The sequence below is a fragment of the Staurois parvus genome, unplaced genomic scaffold, assembly GCF_062004578.1.
Source record: "Staurois parvus isolate SC_StPar_1 unplaced genomic scaffold, SC_StPar_1.0 ptg000796l, whole genome shotgun sequence".
NCBI classification, from domain to species: Eukaryota; Metazoa; Chordata; class Amphibia; order Anura; family Ranidae; genus Staurois; species Staurois parvus.
Genome location: NW_028318592.1, coordinates 869,251 through 886,473, shown reverse-complemented (window position 1 = coordinate 886,473; position 17,223 = coordinate 869,251). Strand labels below are relative to the sequence as shown.

Genomic DNA, 17,223 nt, shown 5'->3' with positions numbered 1-17,223 from the left:
ATAGGGGATCATGGGGCCCCTGCAGGGGCAGATTGACAACTCATGGGGCCCCCGGGCAATAGGGGATCATGGGGCCCCTGCAGGGGCAGACTGACAACTCATGGGGCCCACGGGCAATAGGGGATCATGGGGCCCCTGCAGGGGCAGACTGACAACTCATGGGGCCCCCGGGCAATAGGGGATCATGGGGCCCCTGCAGGGGCAGACTGACAACTCATGGGGCCCCCAGGCAATAGGGGATCATGGGGCCCCTGCAGGGGCAGACTGACAACTCATGGGGCCCCCAGGCAATAGGGGATCATGGGGCCCCTGCAGGGGCAGACTGACAACTCATGGGGCCCCCGGGTAATAGGGGATCATGGGGCCCCTGTGTCCTTGCCCAAACTCAAAAGAGCCTATGAAAAATGTACCAGGGGCATCTCATGGGGCCCCCTACTGACCCCGGGCCCTCGGGGAGTGCCTGAGTTTCCAAATGGTCAGTCCTCCCCTGGTTTTTGGTGAATTTTCTGGATCACTGTCTCCCAGCATGCACCTATGAAACTTGGACATGTGATTTAAACAATGCAGGTGCGTTTTTGTTATGTGCTTCCTATAGAAATCAATGGGAGGCGCGTTATTGGTGTGCTTTTGCCAAGCGTGCCAAAGACGCAGCACGCAGGACTTTTCAAAACGCAGCTCAGCAACGCGAACAGTTACGTGGGACGCCCTGGTTCACACTGATGCGGTGCAGGAATCGCAGCGATTCCTGTGCGTTTCCCACACCGCATACCAGTCGCACCGCGTTCATACGATCTGCTGCGTGTGTCAATAAAATCGCAGGTGAACAAAAAACACCTTTTTTCATGCGGATGCGTTGCGACTTGAGCCAATCAAAATGAACGGGCTCAGATCGCATTGCACAGAATCGCATTGAATGCTGTGTGATTCCTGTGCAAATCACATGCGGTGTGCAGCTTGAACCAGGCCGTGTGCTTTGTGTTTTAGAGCAGCAAGATCACACAGGTATGAAAAGGGCCTATAGGAGGGGAAACTCTACTGACTTTGCGTCCCGTTGACTTCAATGTAAAAACGGATGAAAATGGATGTAAATGGACAAAAATGAATGTAAATGGACAAAAACGGATGAAAAAGGGATGTAAACGGACACAAATGGATGTAAACTGTTGCAAACAAGCAAAAATGGATGTAAACGGATGAAAGATGGATGTAAACGGACAAAAACAGATGTACATGAACAAAAATGGATGTAAACAGATGAAAAACTAATGTAAATGGATGTAAACGGACACAAATGGATGTAAAAGGGTATAAATGGACAAAAACAGATGTAAACGGACGAAAAATGGATAAACATGGATGAAAACTAATGTGAACTGATCCGTTTTTTTTCTTGGAAAAAACGTAACTGAACTGATGAAAAAAACGGACGGCCCGTGTGAGAGGGGCCTAACACCTGGAAGTGCCGCAAGGCAGCAGCTTATTCCCCCCGAAAAGTCGGTAATTACCTTTTGCCACCAAAAAGTAACGTGAGCGGTACCAGCGCCCAAATCCTGATCCGAAGAAGCCAGCGTGTGCCTAATTCTATCACCAATGATGCAAAACTGATACATGGGTTTTGGGTGGAGTCCCCCTTTAAGCACGTCCACCTGTCCTATGATGGGCCTCATTCTTCTCAGCATCCAATACCAGGAGGACGCAGGACTCCTCCGCCCAGCGATGTGTGTAAGACGCAGCAAAGATTTCATCAGTGAGTGGAATCATTCCCGTGTAATCGCACCTTTCCCTCGCCTGACTCGCCTCGATTCCCTAGTGAGCGCATTAAACAAAACAGCGACCGCGAGCGAGGAAAACAAACCGCGCAACTTCACAGATCGATCAAAACAGGGGGGGGGGCGATCAGTGGGGGGGGGGGCTTTCAAAGAATGTTTAGCGGCATTCCAAGATCTGAGCTGGAACGTGAGATTTGATTGGTCGTTTTCCCCCTTCTGGCTCCGGATCAGGGGCGGACTGACAACTCATGGGGCCCCCGGGCAATAGGGGATCATGGGGCCCCTGTGTCCTTGTCCAAACTCAAAAAAGCCTATGAAAAAGGTACCAGGGGCATCTCATGGGGCCCCCTACTGACCCTGGGCCCTCGGGCAGTGCCCGAGTTTCCAAATGGTCAGTCCACCCCTGCTCCGGATTGGAGGAGATTGTGGAGGTCTTCCACCCACGCTTCATTATGCTGCACTCAGATCTCAGCAGAGTCTCAGTCAGGGGTGGACTGACAACTCATGGGGTCCCCCGGGCAATAGGGGATCATGGGGCCCCTGTGTCCTCTCCCACACTCAAACCACACCCAAAACAGCCTATGAAAGGTACCAGGGGCATTTCATGGGGCCCCCTACTGACCCCGGGCCCTCAGGCGGTGCACAAGTGCCTAAATGGTCAGTCCGCCCCTGGGCTCAGTGAGTATAGACCTCCCCATCCCCCACAGGGGGCACATCTCCTCTGTCAGGGGTCTCCACACCTCCCGGTATGAATAAATATGTCTTACTTGGAGGGGTTTGTATCAGAGTCCCCATTAGAGTCCCTCCCTTACATCAAAGTACACATCAAAGTCCCCCCCCCACACATCAGAGTCCCCCTTACATCACAGACCCCGTACATGTGAGTCCCTATCAGAGTCCTCTTTATATCAGGTTTCCTATCAGATACCCCTTAACATCAGAGTTCCCCTACAATAGGGTCCCTATCAGGGTCCCCTTTATATCTGAGTTCCCCCTTATATCAGGATCCTTATCAGAATCTCCCCATACATCAGAGTCCCTTTTTACACCACAGTCCCCGTCTGAGACCCCTCTTATATCAGAGTCCTCCCTTATGTCAGAGACCATGAGAAGCCCTCCTTACATTGGAGACCCCACCAAAGTCCACCTGTATATCAGAGTCCCCATCACAGTCTCCCTTACTTTAGAGTCTTACGGTAGGGTCCCTATCAGGGTCCCCTTTACATCTGAGTATCCCCTTACATCAGGGTCCTTATCAGACTCCCCACATACATCAGAGCCCCCACTTACATTAGAGTGCCCATCTGAGTGCCCTCTGACATCAGAGTCCTCCCTTATATTAGAAGCACCGTGAGAGTCCCCCTTACCTCAGAGATCCCCAATAAAGTCCACCTGTATATTAGAGTCCCCATCGGAGTCTGCCTTTCATCAGAGTCCCTTTACAATAGGGTCCCTATCAGGGTCCCCTATACATCTGAGTCCCCCCCCCCCCCTTACATCAGGGTCCTTATCATAGTCTTTCCATACATCAGAGTCCTCCCTTATATCAGAGACCCCATCAAAGTCTGCCTGTACATCACAGACCCCATGGGAGTCCCCCCTTATATCAGAGATCCCATAAGAGCCCCCTTACATCAGAGACCCCATGAGAGTCCCCCCTTACATCAGAGATCCCATCAAAGTCTGCTTGTACATCAAAGACCCTACGAGTGTCCCCCCTTTACATCAGAGATTCCATTATAGTTCCCCTTACACCAGAGACCCCATGAGAGTCCCCCCTTACATCAGAGATACCGTCAGAGTCCCCCATTACATCAGAGATCCAATGAGAGTCCCCCCTTACATCAGAGATCCCGTCATAGTTCCCCTTACATCAGAGATCCCATGAGAGTCCCCCATTACATCAGAGATCCCATGAGAGTCCCCCATTACATCAGAGATCCCATGAGAGCCCCCCCCCCCTTACAACAGAGATCCCATAAGAGCCCCGTTACATCAGAGACCCCATGAGAGTCCCCCCTTACATCAGAGACCCCATGAGAGCCCCCCTTACAACAGAGATCCCATCAGAGTCCCTCCTTACATCAGAGATCCCATGAGAGTCTGCAATTACATCAGAGATCCCATCAGAGTTCCCTCTTACATCAGAGACCCCATCAGAGTCCCCCCTTACATCAGAGATCCCAAGAGAGCCCCCCCTTACATTAAATATCTCATGAGAGTCCCCCCTTACATCAGAGACCCCATCAGAGTTCCCCATACATCACAGATCCCATTAGAGCCCCCCCTTACATCAGAGTCCCAATGAACATCCCCCTTTATATCAGAATCCCCCTGTAATCGGAGTGCTCACTGACACGAGAGTCCCCTCAAACATCCAAAAAACATTAACACCCACAAGCTCCAAAATAACAGAAACATGCCCAGCCTGCATCCAGGCTCCGGTGCTGCTATTTGGGAGTTTCCTTCATTTCCTGTCTGGTAAAAGGTTGTCTCAGGGACAGGAAGTGAGAAGAAATCTCTCTAATGGGGTCCCAGACAGCAGAAAACCCAGCCGGGTTCTAATCCCCCCAGACTCTATCCAGACGTAAAATAAAAAAGTCTGTCATTCCATTGTATGTACCATGTGAAGGTTCTCTGCGTTGGCAGCGGGTGGGTTGCGTCTAGTGGGGGCGTCGGCGGCGGTGAGTCAAGCGAAGTTTGCTCTGACCTTGTGATGTCATCATGAAGCGGATTATAATCTGTGAGCACATGAATGGCGCAGAAGGTGTCACCGACATACACGGCCGCTACGTACCTGACACCCACATGATCATCAATGGGCTCCCTAGTCATGGAATGAGTCACTCCTCAGAGAGACCGCCGGTTTCCTCCGGAGTTTGTCGTCTCACTTAAAGCCGTATTAATCCCAAAGAAATCATTTATTATGTAGAAGCTAAATCTGTGATGGTTCAGCAGGAACCGCTGTCCTGCAAATGTAGCAGTTAGAGGGTTGAGGCAAACCATTCACCACTGACAGGGGGGCTTACAGTGACCGGCTTTTATTTATTTATGAAAAATCTTTTGGGCCGGTTCACACTATAGGAACGCAGTCCAGATGCTTTTTTATGTCTTTTTGGCATGTTCCGGTGCGTTTTTAATGCGTTTTTGATGCATTCCAGTTCATTTTTCCTTCCTTTCTTTTTCAATTTAAATAGAGACATATGCATTTCAGTGCGTTTTTGGTGCGTTTTTGGTGCGTTTAACCGAGTTCCAATACAGTTCTGTGCAGGAAAAATGCAGCCTGTTCTACTTTTTTTTCTGCACCCGGAACGCACTGGAACTGCAAGCACTGATGTGAATTATGACATTGACAGCCATATCACCTACTTTCCGGTGCTTTTTTGGTGCGTTTTTTTATACATTCCAGTTTATTTTCCCCCTCTCTTTTTCTTCAATTTGAATAGGGACATGTGCAGTCCAGTGCATTTTTTATGCGTTTTCGCCGTATTCCAGTGCGTTTTTGATGCATTCCAGTTCATTTTTCTCTCCTCTCTTTTTCTTCAATTTAAATAGGGACATGTGCGTTCCGGTGAGTTTTTGATGCATTTTACCGCATTCTCATATAGTTCTGCGCAGAAAAGATACAGCCTGTTTTTACTTTCTTTTCTGCAACCGTAATGCACCGGAACTGCAAGCGCTGATGTGAACGATGACATTGACAACCATATCACCTACTTTCCAGTGCTTTTTTGATGCGTTTTTGGTGCGTACCAGTGCATTTTTTATGCACTTTTTGATGTGTTCCAGTGCGTTTTTTATACATTCCAGTTCTTTTCCCCCTCTCTTTTTCTTCAATTGAAAATGGGACAGGTGCATTCTAGTGCGTTTTTTATGTGTTTTTGCTGCATTACAGTGCGTTTTTGATGCGTTTTTGATGCATTACAGTGCTTTTTTGATGCATTCCAGTTCATTTTTCCCTCCTCCCTTTTTCTTCAATTAGGGACATGTGCATTGCAGTGCGTTTTTGGTGTGTTCCAGTGCGTTCCGGTGCATTTTTGATGCATTTTACCACATTCCAGTACAGTTCTGTGCAGAAAAAATGCAGCATGTTCTACTTTTTTTCTGCATCCAGAACGCACTGGAACTGCAAGTGCTGATGTGAACTATGACATTGACAATCATATCATCTACTTTCCGGTGTTTTTTTTAATGCATTTTTGGTGCATACCGCTGCATTTTTTATGCACTTTTTGATGCTTTCCAGTGTGTTTTTCAGTGCGTTTTGGTGCGTTTAACCGCGTTCCAATACAGTTCTGTGCAGAAAAAATGCCGCCTGTTCTACTTTTTTTTCTGCACCCGGAACGCACTGGAACTGCAAGCACTGATGTGAACTATGACATTGACAGCCATATCACCTACTTTCCGGTGCGTTTTTTTCATACATTCCAGTTCATTTTTCCCCTCTCTTTTTCTTGAATTTAAATAGGGACAGGTGGATTCCAATGCATTTTTTGGTGCGTTCTGGTGCGTTTTTGATGTTTTTACCACGTTCCAGTGCAGTTCTGTGCAGAAAAATGCAGCCCGTTCTAATTTTTTTTCTGCAACCGGAACGCACTGGAACTGCAAGCGCTGATGTGAACTACAACCATATCACCTACTTTACGGTGCATTTTTTATGCATTTTTGAGACGTTTTCAGCGCGTTCCGGTGTGTTTTTTATGCATTCCAGTTAGTTTTTTTCCCTCCCTTTTTCTTCAATTTAAATAGGGACATGTGCATTCCGGTGCGTTCCGGTGCTTTTTTGATGCATTTTACCGCGTTCCACTACAGTTCTGTGCAGGAAAAATGCCGCCTGTTCTACTTTTTTTTCTGCACCCGGAACACACTGGAACTGCAAGCGCTGATGTGAACGATGACATTGACAACCATATCACCTACTTTCTGTGCGTTTTGGATACAGAAAAAAAACAACTGAAACGCATGTAGCGTGAACTGGCCCTTGTCCCAAAAGGAAGCAAAACTGTTTGCTGTAACTGCTGGTTTGGCTGCAATTTGTAAGTGTATTTAAATCTGCTAACACTCCCCTCCCCCAGACTGACAATGCTACTGACATAAGGGGCCCCATGGGCTCCTTCATGCAGAGTGGGGGGCGCTCTAATACAGGAGATGTGTTACTGGCCAGATCAGCAGGTGAAAACGGGGGAAAAAGCCTAAAAAAAGAAAACTAATGCGGCCAGCACATCTAATGTTTAGTAAGCTGCAATACATGACATTTATGGTTTTGGGTTTATTACTGCTTTAAAGTGTTACTAAACCCACAACAGTACAATCAGTCTGTAGATGCAGTAAAGCATGCTTGTTATACTCACTGTGGAACCTAAGGGGTTCATCCTCTGCATTGTGTAAAAAGGCTGTTTGATCCTGTCTTCTCTGATCCTCCCCTTTTTCTACTGTCCCCAATCCATTTGCCTATGAACAGAGCACAATGGCAAGTCTGCACATGCTCAGTTAAGTGTATATTCCTAAAAAGTTTTTTTCTTTTTGGGGGAGAGTGCATGTGATCAGCACAGGGCCAATCAGCACTGTCCAGATAGAGGTCAAGGGTCCTGCATCCTCCTAGTGGAGAAAGAAAACTCCTCCTACAAGCTTTAACCAGTGCTGTGCTGGACACTGATAGAAGTCACAAGATTGCTCTATACTGATGAGTAAAGGTATTTAGCAGTTTATATTTACTAAAATAATTGCATTTCCATGTTGTGTGTACTGTGGGGGACCAGATATTGTGAATGCAGGGTCCGGGGAGACCAGATATAGTGAATGCAGGGTCTGGGGAGACCAGATATAGTGAATGCAGGGTCCAGGGAGACCAGATATAGTGAATGCAGGGTCCAGGGAGACCAGATATAGTGAATGCAGGGTCCAGGGAGACCAGATATAGTGAATGCAGGGTCCGGGGAGACCAGATATAGTAAATGCAGGGTCCGGGGAGACCAGATATAGTGAATGCAGGGTTCGGGGAGACCAGATATAGTAAATGCAGGGTCCGGGGAGAGCAGATATAGTGAATGCAGGGTCCGGAGAGAGCAGATATAGTGAATGCAGGGTACGGGGAGAGCGTAAGTAGTGGATGCAGGGTCCGGGGAGAAAAAAATAGAAACATATATGTATATATATAAATATATGTATATATTTATATACATATATATAATATGTATATATTTATAATATATAAATAAATATATATATATACAAAGCAGCAAAAAAAAGATAACTACATAAAAAAAAAAAACATATGTATATATATATATATATATATATATATATATATATGGGTGTGTATATATCTTTATTTATTTATATTTTTAATGTAGTTTTTTTTTTATATATAACTTGCCTATAATATCACTTTAATCTGGGATTGTCGCCTGCAGTACCTCTTCTTCACCACAAGATGTCCTCAGTCTCCTGGGTAGAATGAGTATAACTCAACCAAGAACACTGAAGAAAGACTGTGAGTACAGGGTGTCACGGCCCCGCCCCCAAGCACAATGTAATTATGCATGTCAGAGCCACTTTTTGCATCATCCAGAACCACCCACCACTGGGAGAAGACTGGAGAAGGGCCTGGCAAGCCACATGCCTGGCCGGAAGATATGAAGAAATAGTAAAAAAAAAGAAGATATTTCTGGCAGGACATTTAAGGGTAGGGGTCCTGGGGAGAGGGGGACATGGAGCACAGAGTTGGGCTTTAAGCATCATTCTCTACATCATCTGGAACTACATGTCGTTGGGAGGAAACTAAAGCAGAAGAGGATCTAGCAAGCCACATGAATAGCCAGAAGACATAAAGAAAAGGAAGGATTTCTGGGGGGGTGGGAGCCCACAGTGGGGCTTTACGAACCACCTGATTGTCAGATTGTAACCCCACTGTTCAATATGACACACCTGCAGTGCAGACATGTGAATGCAGCCTTACCCACTAGGAAGAAAAATATATTTATAAAAAATACTGACACGAAGGGGCAACTCTGACGTGAAGGGGGGCTTTGATGTGATGGGTAGCCACTGATAATAAAGGGGTGACTCTGACATGAAGGGAGGCAGGGAGGCTCTCATGTGATGGGAAGACCTTTGCCATGATGGGAGACCTCTAATGTGAAGGGAAGACTCTGATGTGAAGGAGGGAGCTCTGATATGGTGGGAGGATTCGGATGTGAAGGGGAGTTTTTATTGTGATGCTAATTTCATCAGGGTGGTTGTATGCATTGTCCCAGGCTCAGATTTCCCATTGATAAATATCATTTACATTTCTTACGTTGCCTAGGATGCTTTGACATTTGGCATATCTTCAGAGGGCGCCGTGACTGGGAGAAGGTTGAGGAACGCTGATTTGGAAAAGGTTTGGAAGAGACTAATTTTGCATCGCAGTTCTTTTAATATTTGTGTATAAACTGATAACAGCACGGATGATCGGGGATTTTCAGAGAAAATTTACTAATAGATAAAATTCAATGATATCAAATCCCAATGGTTCAAATCCCTCTTAGATTGAACTGTATTGTTGCTGTATTGTCTCCCACTATAATGTAAAGTGCTGAGCAAACTGTTGGCGCTATATAAATCCTGTATAATAATAATATATAAATCCTGTATAATAATAATATATAAATCCTGTATAATAATAATAATAATAAATCCTGTATAATAATAATAATAATAATATATAAATCCTGTATAATAATAATATATAAATCCTGTATAATAATAATAATAATATATAAATCCTGTATAATAATAATAATAATAATAATAATAATAATAAATCCTGTATAATAATAATAATATATAAATCCTGTATAATAATAATAATAATAATAATATAAATCCTGTATAATAATAATAAAAATCCTGTATAATAATAATAATAATAATAATAATAATAATATATAAATCCTATATAATAATAATAATATATAAATCCTGTATAATAATAATAATATAAATCCTGTATAATAATAATAATATATAAATCCTGTATAATAATAATAATATAAAGCCTGTATAATAATAATTATATATAAATCCTGTATAATAATAATAATATATAAATCCTGTATAATAATAATATATCAATCCTGTATAATAATAATATAAATCCTGTATAATAATAATAATATATAAATCCTGTATAATAATAATATATAAATCCTGTATAATAATAATAATATAAATCATGTATAATAATAATAATAATAATAATAATATATAAATCCTGTATAATAATAATATAAATCCTGTATAATAATAATAATATATAAATCCTGTATAATAATAATAATATATAAATCCTGTATAATAATAATAATAATATATAAATCCTGTATAATAATAATAATGATATTATGCAAAGCCCAGTACCACGATGCCAACTGATCATGGTGCCCACATTTATATATCGCCCCTTACAACAAGTGGTTATTGGTGTATATTTTCGTATTTTTCAATTAAATTGTGTTAGCAAAATAATAATATATCACATATTCTCATATAACTGTACAAATAATAATTATCATCATGATTATAACAATAATAATAATGTTAATATTATACATAATAATTGTAGCAATAATAATAATAATACACATAATAACACAAATAACAGGCAGCACAGTGGCTAAATGGTTAGCACTTCCACCTGGCAGTACAAGGATCGTTGGTTCAAATCCCAACCACGGCACCACCTGCCTGGAGTTTGCATGTTCTATCTGTGCCTGTGTGCCGGTTTCCTCCAGGTACTTCAGTTTCCTCCCACGCTCCAAAGACATGCTGGTATGTTAATTGGCTCCTGTCTAAATTGTCCCTAGTATGTGTATGTATGAATGTAAGTTAGGGACCTTAGATTGTACGCCCCTTGAGGGTTAGGGACTGATGTGAATGTACAATATATATGTAAAGTGCTGTGTAAATTGATGGCGCTATATAAGTACCTGAAATAAATAATATTATTATTGTTGTAATTATTATTTTACAACAACAACAATAATATTTTTGTTATTATTATAATTATTATTACTATTATTATTATTAACAATAACACTAATAATAACAATAATAAATAATAATTATAATAAGGATAAAATTAATATTATTTATTATTATTATTTGATTTTTATATTAAAAAAATTCAATGCATTATATATTTATATATATATATATATAAAAATCTGTTTGAATGGGTAAGAACAAGGTTCGGGATGAGCCTAGCAGTCCTACAAGTGCTGTAACCTGCAGGTTGCAGAGCTCTGCATTCCCTCCTCAATCCACCTCTGCAGCATCCTGTCTCTTCCTTCCATATACCCGTCTCTCACCGCCCCCCCCCCCCCCCCACACACACACACACACACAGGCACACCGAGGAGTTTACAACTCCAAACTTCCACAAGTCCGTATTCATCATCATCATCATCATCATCATGGTCTCTCCGGTAAATTGGGTGCAATGCAGTATCTAGTCCATCTCTCAGCCATGGATTCCAGGCGGAGGGTTCCCGGCGTACCTTGGATCCAGCTGCCACCAAGGAGCATATTGTTACTTAACAAAAGATCTGCATTAAGCGGCGTCCCTGCAGCCCGGAGAACGCTCCCATTGTGCTGAGATAAAAGCCTTCGCTGATAGAAAAAAAAAAAAAGCGACTTCCCACTTGAAAGCCTCAACACAAGACCTCAATTTGCCGTAAGGCAAGAATTCTAAGAAGCCCTTCGCACGCGGGGCGCGATCATTTATTAGCACGTGGCATCGCGGCGTCTTTGATGCAGCGGAACGCAGTAACCCCTAGTAACCTAGTTGCCTTTTATTGCAGATGGCGATAAGTCATAGGTCGGTACGGGTTCCGGCACTTTGCCCGCCATCCTAGGTCTTGGTCTAGGCTGACACAGCCGCCCTACAGGTAGATGGACGGAGCGCTCGGGTCTCCTTCTAGGTTTTCTACGTTTCTGCTTTCCAGGAATAGGTCTGAAGTGTATTCATTGTACTTACCGTACAGCAGGGCATGAGTGGGCTCTTCCAGCGCAGGTTCCTTCTAGCCACAGGCGGAGGAGGACCTCTTGCTCATTTTCCTGATTGCTTCCCGTTACGGGATTTTTTTGGAGGCCAGCCAGCACGAGGGATGACTGAGCGGCCAATCGACGGGCAGAAAGCTGTCAGACTGCACAGAGCGATCTGTTCATTAGCATCGGTTTGCGGAGCTGTCGTGGGTCTGGTACCCAGAGGAAGCAGATGCTGGTGACACCTGACGTTACGGGAGAGCAAGGGGACCATTAATCTGGGATCTCTAACACAGTTTCTGGCATGGCGAGCCGAGCGCAGGGCTGTGGAGGAGACGCAGAGACAGATAGCGCGGCAATATGGTAATAGGACCAGCCGATCAATAACAGGGACAAGCACTCTCTGTATTAGAGATAAGGTCAGGCTTACAGCATGTCATCACATACAGAACATCCATCACTGGGCTGAGCTTGGATTTGTTTCCGCTGGAGTATAGGCATATTTTTTTTAATGAAAAAGCTCTGATGTTTAGTGTAGGGCCCATTCACACCTGTGCTGCTGAATACGCACGCATTAATGCACATGGCCGGAACACGTGACAACCTGTGTGCTCTATGTGTGTGAATAGAACCCTCATTGTCTTGTACAGCAAATAAAAAACGACTGACACCGTCCACCCAACGCACCATAACGCATATACCACGCGCTGCGTTATTTACGAAAAGGTCACATACCCATTGTAGCGCCTTGGCGGCCAATTCGTAAACCGTGGGCTGCAGTAATGCAGATCAGGTCATTGCGTATCACACCAGGGTCCACCGCTGTATAATATCTAAGAATACTTGCTGCAGTCCGGAGAGCAGAGTCTCCTCTCCTTTCTTTCTTTCTTTCTTTCTTTCTCTCTCTCTCTCTCTTTCTTTCTTTCTTTCTTTCCTAAATCCCTTCCTTCCTTCCTCTTTCTTTCTTTCTTTCTTTCTTTCCTAAATCCCTTCCTTCCTTCCTAAATCCCTTTCTTTCTTTCTTTCTTTCTTTCTTTTTCTTGCTTTCCTAAATCCCTTCCTTCCTTCCTTCCTTCCTTCCTTCCTTCCTAAATCCCTTTCTTTCTTTCTTTCCTTTCTTTCTTTCTTTCTTTCTTTCTTTCTTTTTCTTTCTTTCCTAAATCCCTTCCTTCCTTCCTCTCTTTCTTTCTTTCTTTCTTTCTTTCTTTCTTTCTTTCCTAAATCCCTTCCTTCCTTCTTCTTCTTTCTTTCTTTCTTTCTTTCTTTCTTTCTTTCTTTCTTTCTTTCTTTCTCTTTCTTTCTTTCCTAAATCCCTTCCTTCCTTCCTTCCTTTCTTTCTTTCTTTCTCTCTCTCTCTCTCTTTCCTAAATCCCTTCTTTCTTTCTTTCTTTCTTTCTTTCTTTCTTTCTTTCTTTCTTTCCCTCCCTCCCTCCCTCCCTCCCTCCCTCCCTTCCTTCCTTCCTTCCTTCCTTCCTTCCTTCCTTCCTTCCTTCCTTCCCTTCCTTCCTTCCTTCCTTCCTTCCTTCCCTTCCTTCCTTCCTCAGGATATACATAGTGCTAACAGTTTCCTCAATACAGTTCAATACAAGAGGGTTAGGTCACTGTCCGGTGCAGCTGAGGCTTTAGATAAAGGGACTGAGGAGTTTCTATCCTCAGTCCCTTTCTCTGTCTTAAAAGTGAGACCCCTGATATTTCACCAAAGCCTCCCAAAGGGGCTCCTAAAAAAAATGTAATAAAAAATAAAAAAAACAATCAAAAATATTAAAAAATAAAATAATAAAAATTAAAAATGACTGACACCATCCACTGACCTACTGACACCGTCTTCTGCCCTGAGGTGTGCACTCTAATGCAATAGGCTGCACACACCTTTGAGTGTATGTGCATCAACGCACTGCAATAGAAAGCTTGAGTATGAATGGGCCCTGAATATTATATAATAGACTGCATACCAGCCCCTTCCTTTTCTGAATGAACACAACGAGTGACCAGTACCAGTCACTCTTGTGTCTATTCATAACAGCGTTTACCATGCTTTCGTTTGTGAATGAACAGAAAGCCGCTCAGCACAGAGCACTTCCCACTCAGTCTCTGTCCAGTGCAGCTGAGGCTTCAGAGAAAGGGACTGAGGAGTTTCTATCCTCAGTCCCTTTCTCTGTCTCAAAAGTGAGACCCCTGATATTTCACCAAAGCCTCCCAAAGGGGCTCCTAAAAAAATGTAATAAAAAATAAAAAACAATAAAAAATATTAAAAAATAAAATAATAAAAATTAAAAATGACTGACACCGTCCACTGACCTACTGACACCGTCTTCTGCCCTGGGGTGTGCACTCTAATGCAATAGGCTGCACACACCTTTGAGTGTATGTGCATCAATGCACTGCAATAAAAAGCTTGAGTATGACTGGGCCCTGAATATTATATAATAGACTGCATACCAGCCCCTTCCTTTTCTGAATGAACACAATGAGTGATCGGTACCAGTCACTCTTCTGTCCATTCATAACAGCATTCACCATGCTTTAATTTGTGAATGAACAGGAATCCACTCAGCACAGAGCACTTCCCACTCAGTCATTGTCCAGTGCAGCTGAGGCTTCAGATAAAGGGACTGAGGAGTTTCTATTCTCAGTCCCTTTCTCTGTCTTAAAAGTGAGACCCCTGATATTTCACCAAAGCCTCCCAATGGGGTTCCTAAAAAATGTTTAAAAAATAAAATAATAAAAATAAAAAAATGACTGACACCGTCCACTGACCTACTGACACCTTCCTCTAATGCAATAGGCTGCACACGCCTTTGAGTGTATGTGCATCAATGCACTGCAATAAAAAGCTTGAGTATGAATGGGCCCTGAATATTATATAATAGACTGCATTGTGCCTTATCCCTGATAAACAATTGTAAAATACCCCAAAAGAACAGCATGGGGCTTTCCTGGTACAGTATAGGACAGACTCGCATATATAATATATATCTGTCCTGTACTGTACCAGTAACGTCCATTCTGTTCTTTTGGGGTATTTTATGAATGGGCCCTAAAAGTGGATGTAAAAGCAGACACCAAAATGCTGAAAAGTATGAAAACCTGAAAAAAAAATGTTATATATTGCAGCTTACCGGTACTTATATATGGTGGCTGCATTTGTTTTCTCTCTTGGGGCTCGTTCTCACCAGCTGCCACGCTGAATGGACAGACGCCAGTGTGCGCTGGGACCAATAGTGCCAATGCAGCAGTTATTCAGCACAAGGGTAATCCACCGTATCTACTTCCACATTTCCTTCCACTGGGATTCTATGGGGGAGAGGTACTAAAACTGGTGCACTCAGAATCTGGTGGAGCTGTGCATGGTAGCCAATCAGCTGCTATCTTCAGCTTGTTTGATTAAGCTTTGGCAATAAAACCTGGAAGCTGATTGGTTTCTATGCAGAGTTGCACCAGATTTTGCACCGTGCAGTTATAGTAAATAACCCCCTATTTCTAGACTAAGCCGCTAGCGGAGTGCAATCTGTAAGAGGACCAGGTGGATTACCTTTGCACTGGATGACAATGAAATTGAATCTGTTCTTCTGCAAGGTGAGTGGCTCTACTTTCGTGTTTGGGGCTAGAATTGTCATGGACCACTCAGAGCCAGCTCCTATCAGTTGGTGGAGCGAGGATGGAAGGCTTGGAACTGTCTACTTCACCTTGGGAAGCCAAACCCTGTCGTCTCTGGAGTGCAAGTAGTCAGGAAATGGTGCAACAAAGGATAAAAAAAGGAGAAAACAATAAAGTAACAATGCATTGCTTCAGAAAAATAAATGTCCTTCAGTTGGGTTTTACGTCTGTTGTAAATGTTTCTTAGAATAAGACAAAGTAGTAATTTTTTTCTGCTTCTTATGAAAATAAATAAAGAAGTGGGGCAGCACAGTGGCTAAATGGTTAGCACTTCCACCTAGCAGCACTACAGTCATTGGTTCAAATCCCAACCAAGGCACCAAAAACACAGCAAACTCCAAAACTCCTGCGCTTGGGGATGGACTCAGCTAGGGCTTTGGCTACATCTCAAATGTCCTGGAATATGCACTCCTTGCTGCGCTCAACAGACCAGGGTAGTCCAATAGCACTGGATACAAAGGAAACAAACAGAGGGCACACCAGCCTAGTGCATTATCGTAAAAAATATTTATTGAAATGATAAAAATGTAGGTATTGTACTCACAATTGACATAAAGGTCAATGGCACATCACACAGACCAGCGGTGTCCAATCCACACTACATGTAAATCCGCAATTGGAACCCTGGACTACCACTACATGTAAATCCGCAGTTGGAACCCTGGACTACCACTACATGTAAATCCGCAATTGGAACCCTGGAATACCACTACATGTAAATCCGCAACTGGAACCCTGGACTACCACTACATGTAAATCCGCAACTGGAACCCTGGACTACCACTACATGTAAATCCGCAACTGGAACCCTGGACTACCACTACATGTAAATCCGCAGTTGGAACCCTGGACTACCACTACATGTAAATCCGCAATTGGAACCCTGGAATACCACTACATGTAAATCCGCAACTGGAACCCTGGACTACCACTACATGTAAATCCGCAACTGGAACCCTGGACTACCACTACATGTAAATCCGCAAATGGAACCCTGGACTACCACTACATGTAAATCCACAACTGGAACCCTGGACTACCACTACATGTAAATCCGCAAATGGAACCCTGGACTACCACTACATGTAAATCCACAACTGGAACCCTGGACTACCACTACATGTAAATCCGCAATTGGAACCCTGGACTACCACTACATGTAAATCCGCAATTGGAACCCTGGACTACCACTACATGTAAATCTGCAATGGGAACCCTGAACTTCCAACAGGCTAACGCATTTCGTGGGCTTAACCTCTTCCTCAGTGCCAACACCTACATTTTTATAATTTCAATAAATATTTTTTTACCATAATGCACTAGGCCGGTGTGCCCTCTGTTTTTTTTCTTTGTATCCCAACCACGGCACCACCTGCCTGGAGTTTGCATGTTCTCCCTGTGCCTGCGTGTGTTTCCTCTGGGCACTCCAGCTTCCTCCCACACTCCAAAGACATGCTGGTAGGTTAATTGGATATGTGTATGTATGAATGTAAGTTAGGTACCTTAGATTGTACAGCCCATGAGAGTTAGGACCAGCGGTGTCCAATCCACACTACATGTAAATCCACAACTGGAACCCTGGACTTCCAACAGGCTAACGCATTTTGTGGGCTTAACCTCTTCCTTAGTGCCAACACCTACATTTTTATCATTTCAATAAATATTTTTTTACCATAATGCACTAGGCCGGTGCACCCTCTGTTTGTTTTCTTTGTATCCCAACCACGGCACCACCTACCTGCAGTTTGCATGTTCTCCCTGTGCCTGTGTG

At 43.4% G+C, this 17,223-nt stretch overlaps 1 protein-coding gene across 2 annotated transcripts in view; it reads right to left on the bottom strand.

Annotated features, from left to right (window-relative positions):
* Positions 1–12,006, bottom strand: part of OSBPL5 (oxysterol binding protein like 5) — a 176,950-nt gene extending 164,944 nt beyond the window's left edge. Inside the window, exon 1 of one of the 2 annotated variants that reach the window (XM_089654761.1) lies at positions 11,788–12,006. In XM_089654761.1, coding sequence (XP_089510887.1) covers positions 11,788–11,802 — 15 coding nt within the window. In that variant the 5' untranslated portion in view covers positions 11,803–12,006. The remainder of the gene's footprint in view (positions 1–11,787) is intronic. The other variant, XM_089654759.1, reaches the window with a different exon arrangement.
* Positions 12,007–17,223: the final 5,217 nt, after the last annotated feature.